Source organism: Salvelinus namaycush, chromosome 2 (assembly GCF_016432855.1).
Source record: "Salvelinus namaycush isolate Seneca chromosome 2, SaNama_1.0, whole genome shotgun sequence".
Classification (NCBI taxonomy): Eukaryota; Metazoa; Chordata; class Actinopteri; order Salmoniformes; family Salmonidae; genus Salvelinus; species Salvelinus namaycush.
In genome coordinates, this window is record NC_052308.1 from 40,006,808 (window position 1) to 40,013,793 (window position 6,986).

The following is a 6,986-nucleotide window of genomic DNA, read 5'->3' on the forward strand; positions in this document are numbered from 1 at the left end:
TATGGGAAAGAGTCCAAAAAGCTACTGCAGTTTGCCTTACCACTGACTGCTAGACATCAAGGGTAACCACTTCTTACATGTCGGTTATATGTCACTTCATTGAAGATTTGAAGATACCCACGACTTACTAAAGTCATGACAGGGAGACTCTGCATAATGTCCACATCCGTTCCCTCTGAGAGGGTCTTCTCGAAAACGGGACAAATATTTACTGAGAGAAGAAACCGCATCAGCCCCTCGAAAGTGAGGCAGCTTGCATTTCTGAATGCAAATCTCTCATAAAAGGAAAATATGGTCAGCATTGCTGTGTGCTGCTGGTTAGAACATGGCAATAAAGAAGAGAGAGAAAAGAGGGACCAGTTTAATGTTTTAGTGGGATGCTGCAGTTTTGCACATTGTTATTTTTCTTTGATATGGTGCAATATTCTATTATGCTGTTCAGATTGTATTCGTTTTGAATGGTTAGATGTATGTGCAATTTGTTTATATACATTAAAAAGTTATACTTTAAATGCAAATGTTTAATAGCATTCTTTTTCATAACAAACCAATGCATTTTTAAATACATTGTGGTTAAGGTAGAGTATGATTTCATTTAATAATTTAAGTAGAATTGTTTTAACACCAATCACAGCCAAACTATCGCAAACTGTTTGACTAGAAAAAATACAAAACATATTTTATTAAAGAGACGTTTGGGAGCCAAAAGAGCCGGCTCTTTTTTATGAGCTGTGCCGAACGAGCCGGCTCACTGAAAAGAGCCGGAATGCCCAACCCTACCCTGCATACTTTTGTGCTGATGTTTAAATGCATTCTCAGCCAATCAAATCTGGACTTTAGTTCCTACTTGCTCGACTGTCCAATGAGAGCTATGTACTTGTGGGCGGGACAAACCGATGCCTCAATATTATCCAATTAAATCCTCTATTTTAAAACGTGATTTTGTGGTGTCCATAGTTCGGTTGAATTAGAAGAGCGAGAGCCCATGTGGGTTCAATGTTGATTTCCGTGGACAAAATGTGTGCCAACTAGTGTAAAGATTGTAACAGTGCCTCATAGTTACTCAATCTATATAATCTTATCATGTCGTCTTTCTTTATAAAGAAAAAAGGACCCCCAAAGGTTTTCAAAAAGAACGAGAATTCAGCAGGTTCAAAACGAAAGGTACGGAGCTAACGTTAACTAGCTACACTTAGCCTAGCACTTAGTTTGCGATCTACATATTACAATGCTATCTAACATGTAGCTTTCTTTTAATCGTTGATGTTTGTTTTTGTTGGTGCATTAGAATGATACAGACACAGGAAACAAACTCAAGAAAAAACTAATTTCAAAGCACAATGAAGAAATCTCCAGCGACTCTGAAACAGAAGGGTATGCTAACTTACTCGAAGTGTAGTTGGCTAACTAGCTAAGTTGGCTAACAAACTGATTTCCTTTTAGGCGTATGCGTGGACAAACCATGCTTTGAATCAATCTCTTTATGTAGTTTTTCACTGCACAGAAAACGGAGGGCCAATGTCGAAGAAGAGTTTGATGAGACCCCACAAGAGAAAAAACTACGATTAGCTAAACTTTACCTCGACCAATTGAGGGATGAGGGTAAGGGAAGAGCTACTAAAAACCTATTATCAATTTCAACAAACCCTAAAATGGGTAACGTCAACGTTTTAATGACATTTCATTAATCTGATGCTTGACTGGTTTGTCTTCGTCATGTCTTATCAACAGAAGAAAAGAAGGCAGAGGAGGAGTCCTTTGAGATGGACCTGATTGCTGGAAGACTTCAAGAAGAAGTCGTAAGTGTAACTAGCTACATCATTGTGTTGCTTGTATAGCCCTAGTAAATGTCACATGAGTTTGGTTGCTGCTATTTATTTCATAGTTAACATTTCATTTTCCCCCCTCAGCTTGAGCAGAAAGGACAGCTCCAACGGATGGTTGCAAAAGATGTGAGTATCTTTGTTTTGATGTCTCCCATAAAAGCACCCTGTGCATGCCCATCATTCACTCTTTTACTACTTAGAATGAAACTATGTATATTTTGCATTCTAAGTGGTATACTACTATGGATATTGGAACCTGGTGTGCTATGAGTTTTCTATGGCCCGTAGCGTAAGTTGTCAGTCCTCTTCATGTGTCCCTATGTTGTCATGGTCTCCAGCTCCTGCCACCAGATGTGTCAGAGATTTGTCTGTTGAGGGGCCACAAGCTGCCAGTCACCTGTCTGGTCATCTCTCCTGATGACCAACACGTATTTTCTGCTTCCAAAGACTGCTCCATCATCAAATGTGAGTCTGGAGAATATTTGTTTACTCTCTTTGCCAAAATAATCTAAAATATGTTTGTTGTACTGAAATAGAATGTTCAAAATCAGTTGCATGTGACCTAGAATGCAACACAGCCAAAGTTAACTTACTCATGCATTCTCCCATTGTCTTCTGTAACTGCAGGGGATGTTGAGAGTGGTAAGATACTTCATACGATAGCTGGTGGGAGGAAAGGAACAGAGGATCGCCATGTGGGACATACGTCCCATGTCCTATGTATGTCTATATCATCGGATGGCAAATACCTGGCTACTGGAGACATGAATAAGTTGATCATGATCTGGGAGGCAGCAACATGTAAACACCTATACAAGTTCACAGGACATAGAGGCCCAGTATCGGTAAAATATACTCCCTTTCACACCGTCCCATATATTATTTTTTCCCATCTGCTTTTATTCTTGCTTTCTCATCCTTTCATATTTACCTTCACAACCAGTGCCATCTCTCCTCCACAGGGCCTATCCTTCAGGAGGGGCACCCATGACTTGTACAGTGCCTCTCATGACCGCTCCATCAAGGTGTGGAACGTGGACGAAAATGCCTATGTGGAAACACTGTAAGTAGCTGAATAGTAATGTCTATGTTTTGGCATGTGATTTGTGTTTGTTTTATTGACCATGTGTCTCCCTAGGTTTGGTCACCAGGATGTGATCACAGGGCTGGACAGTGGGAGTCGGGAGCGCTGTGTGACTGCAGGGGGGAGGGACCGCACTGTGAGGGTGTGGAAGATCGCTGAGGAGTCCCAGCTAGTGTTCCATGGCCATGAGTGAGTCCCCCTGGTCTCCTTCTCTGTGTTAGTCAGTCTCACAACATTGCATAGGCCTAGTCTTTGTTGTTCTCAGAGAGTGTCTATTATCCTTGTGTGTTGACATACTGGTAATGCTCCTCCCACTCATTTTCGCTCTTTCTCTCTCAGGGGCTCCATCGACTGTATCCAGCTCATTAACGAGGAACACATGATAACAGGCGCTGATGATGGGTAAATGTGGATTTATACTCCACCTCTGTAGCAGTTCTGCAACCGCTTTGTGAGGGAATGGTTCCTTACAAATGTTTTCATTAGTCTAAAAAGCTTTCTCTCGTCCTCCCTCCAGCTCTGTCTCCCTGTGGAGTGTGAACAAAAAGAAGCCCCTTAGCACGGTGAAGGCAGCCCACGGTCGGCATAGCGACTCGGGACTGGAGCAGCCCTACTGGGTAGCGGCCGTGGCAGCTCTGCAGAACTCTGACACCGTAGCCTCAGGTACCAACGGCTGTGAGAGTCACCAGCTTTATAACACGGATCTACACTGAGTTTACAAAACATTAACTCTTTCCTAATATTGAGTTGTCAAAGTTAAAACTGTTATAATTAAGGTTATTTTTTGATCGTTCTGACATAGATATAGGCTGATTGTTAGATATATATTCAACAATCAGTATATATTCAACAATCAATATACACTGAGTATACCAAACATTAGGAACACCTTCCTAATAGGTGTTACCCCTTTTCTCTCAGAACAGGCTCAATTTGTCAGGGCATGGACTCTACAAGGTGTCAAGCGTTCCACAGGAATGCTGACCCATGTTGACTCCAATACTTCCCACAGTTGTTCAAAGTTGGCTGGATGTCCTTTGGGTGGTGAACCATAGTTGATACACACAGGAAACTGTTGAGTGTAAAAAAATGAACAGCAGCGTTGCAGCTCTTGACACAAACCGGTGCACCTGGCACCAACTACCATACACCATTCAAAGGCATTTAAATGTTTTGTGTAGCCCATTCACTCTCTGAATGGCACACATACACCATCCATGTCTCAATTGTCTCAAGGCTTATACAGTTGAAGTCGAAAGTTTACATACACCTTAGCCAAATACAATTCCTGACATTTATTCATAGTAAAAATTCCCCTTTTAGGTCAGTTAGGATCAACACTTTATTTTAAGAATGTGAAATGTCAGAAAAATAGTAGAGAAGGATTTATTTCAGCTTTTATTTATTTCATCACATTCCCAGTGGGTCAGAGGTTTACATGCACTCAATTCGTATTTGGTAGCATTGCCTTTAAATTGGGTCAAACATTTCGGGTCGCCTTCCACAAGCTTCCTACAATAAGTTGGGTAAATTTTGGCCCATTCCTCCTGACAGAGCTGGTTTTGGAGCAGTGGCTTCTTCCTTGCTGAGTGGCCTTTCGGGTATGTCGAAATAGGACTTGTTTTACTGTGGATATAGATACTTTTGTATCTGTTTCCTCCAGCATCTTCACAAGGTCCTTTGCTGTTCTGGGATTGATTTGCACTTTTCGACCAATGTACATTCATCTCTAGGAGACAGAATGCGTCTCCTTCCTGAGCGGTATGACGGCTGCGTGGTCCCATGGTGTTTTTACTTGCGTACTATTGTTTGTACAGATGAACGTGGTACCGTCAGGTGTTTGGAAATTGCTCCCAAGGATGAACCTAACTTGTGGAGATCTACAATTCTTTTTCTGAGGTCTTGGCTGATTTCTTTTGATTTTCCCATGATGTCAAGTAAAGAGGCACTGAGTTTGAAGGTAGGCCTTGAAATGCATCCACAGGTACACCTCCAATTGACTCAAATGATGTCAATTAGCCTATCAGAAGCTTCTAAAGCCATGACATAATTTTCTGGAATTTTCCAAGCTGTTTAAAGGCACAGTCAACTTATTGTATGTAAACTTCTGACCCACTGGAATTGTGATACAGTGAATGGTAAGTGAAATAATCTGTCTGTAAACAATTGTTGGAAAAATGACTTGTGTCATGCACAAAGTAGATGTCCTAACCGACTTGCCAAAATTATAGTTTAATAAGAAATTTGTGAAATGGTTGAAAAACAAGTTTTAATGACTCCAAACTAAGTGTATGTAAACATCCGACTTTAACTGTAAGTCCTTTAACCTGTCTCCTCCCTTTCATCTACACTGATTTGAAGTGGATTTAACAAGTGACTTCAGTAAGGGATCATAGCTTTCACCTGGTCAGTCTGTCATGGAAAGAGACGGTGTTCTTAATGGTTTGTACACTCAGTGTATACACCAAGCACTGCAAGAACTATTGACAAGTTGCCTCGGCTGTGAGAGTCATATTCACCAACCTTACTATACACTGTCTCTTCTATACACACACCCTGTGTGAGTTATCTAACAATCAGCCTGAAACTTCCACCTCCTTGCTATAATGCATACTGTAAATCTACGCAGTGTGCGTAGGAATATCAGCATGCTCTGTATTAGTGCACACATTCATAGCAGACTTGGACCTAAATTCGCAATTGACCGCTAATATTTACATGTCCAATTGATGATGTTGTAATTGAACACCGGTTGTCTCGTCACTCTGCAGGTTCCCACAACTCTAAAGTGCAGCTGTGGAAATGTGGTCAGGGGTTCTGTCATCTGGAGCCTCTCTTCAGCATCCCTGTGGTAAGCAAGTCCCAGCTACACTGCTCCATACCTAATACACCGTGCGTTGTGTAGCATAACAATATGTGGGTAGCACCATTGGCTATAATTCAAACATTAAGCATTGGGCCTATTTATATCGCCTATATGTGTATGAGGAGTTGCCTAGTAAGAGTGTTCTGCACTAAAAAATCTGTCTTCTCAATACAGCATATTCGGTTTCCTCTCTTGTAGAATGGTTTTGTCAACAGTCTAAAGTTCTCCAGTTCTGGGAAGTTCCTGGTGGCAGGAGTAGGACAGGAGCACAGGTAGGTACCCACCTACTTGCCTGTCATACAGAGATATAGCCCAGAGCATACTTACTAGCATTATAGACGGACTTGTTGATTGATCATATAATCAATGTCTACCCTTTCTTTAAACAAGCCTGTTTTCAGTATTCTGTATGGAAGTAGTTGCAATGATGACATGTGTCCACGTGGTGGCACTGTTATTTCACGCTCAAATCCTTAGACTGCTTCAGTGGCAGTGATGGCATTACCTACTTTCCTTATTACAAGATTAAATGGCTTCTTATGTACCGCATAATTTTACTCATAAATTTATTCATTCATTAGCTCTGTTTTGTCAGCCATCTTTGTTTTTGTAAAAGCGGTTGTTGTTTTCAGGCTTGGTCGATGGTGGAGACTGAAAGACGCGAAGAACGGACTCTACATTATTCCTCTGAAACGACAACAGCCAGAGCAGGAAGAGGTGAATGGAGAAAATAATGGGGACTAGCTGATCTGTGTATGCCTTAGAATATAATATGTATGACATTTGATTTTGTAAATAAAATTCTTTCCAGAAATACTATTTGTATTACTGCCTATCAATTAACTACAGTAAATGGTTTCTGTTAGAAAACAACTTTCATTCTAATTTAAATCTCACTGAAGTCTTGTGCTCCGTCTGCATCTAATATCAGTCTGTGCTGTTGGTGCCTGTATTCTCTCAGCTACACAGCTTGTGGACTGTAGATCGAAAAATCCCCTGTGATTTGGCTATTTGGCTTTAAATATGAAATGGTTTAAAATGCATATTTCCAATCTTAAGTGAGAAGGTTTAACTCTTTGGAATATAGGTGGTGCACGGATCATAGCTTTGGTGGCCTAGCCGATAGCCCCCACTCATACCATAGGACTTAAAAAACAAATATTTGTCGCTTGTGACGAATACAACAGGTGTAGCCCTTACCGTAGAATCT

General features: G+C 41.0%; 1 protein-coding gene across 1 annotated transcript; it reads left to right on the top strand.

The window, feature by feature from the left end:
- Nucleotides 1–968: 968 nt before the first annotated feature.
- LOC120025977 (U3 small nucleolar RNA-interacting protein 2-like) lies at nt 969–6,590 on the top strand. The gene is made up of 14 exons (XM_038970750.1): nt 969–1,164; nt 1,289–1,374; nt 1,490–1,602; nt 1,732–1,799; nt 1,911–1,952; nt 2,165–2,291; nt 2,454–2,671; nt 2,789–2,889; nt 2,965–3,099; nt 3,250–3,312; nt 3,428–3,573; nt 5,682–5,761; nt 5,975–6,048; nt 6,409–6,590. The coding sequence occupies exons 1-14, from the start codon at nt 1,084–1,086 to the stop codon at nt 6,518–6,520; spliced, it is 1,446 nt and encodes a 481-aa protein (XP_038826678.1). The 5' UTR covers nt 969–1,083; the 3' UTR covers nt 6,521–6,590.
- The last annotated feature ends 396 nt before the right edge of the window (nt 6,591–6,986 follow it).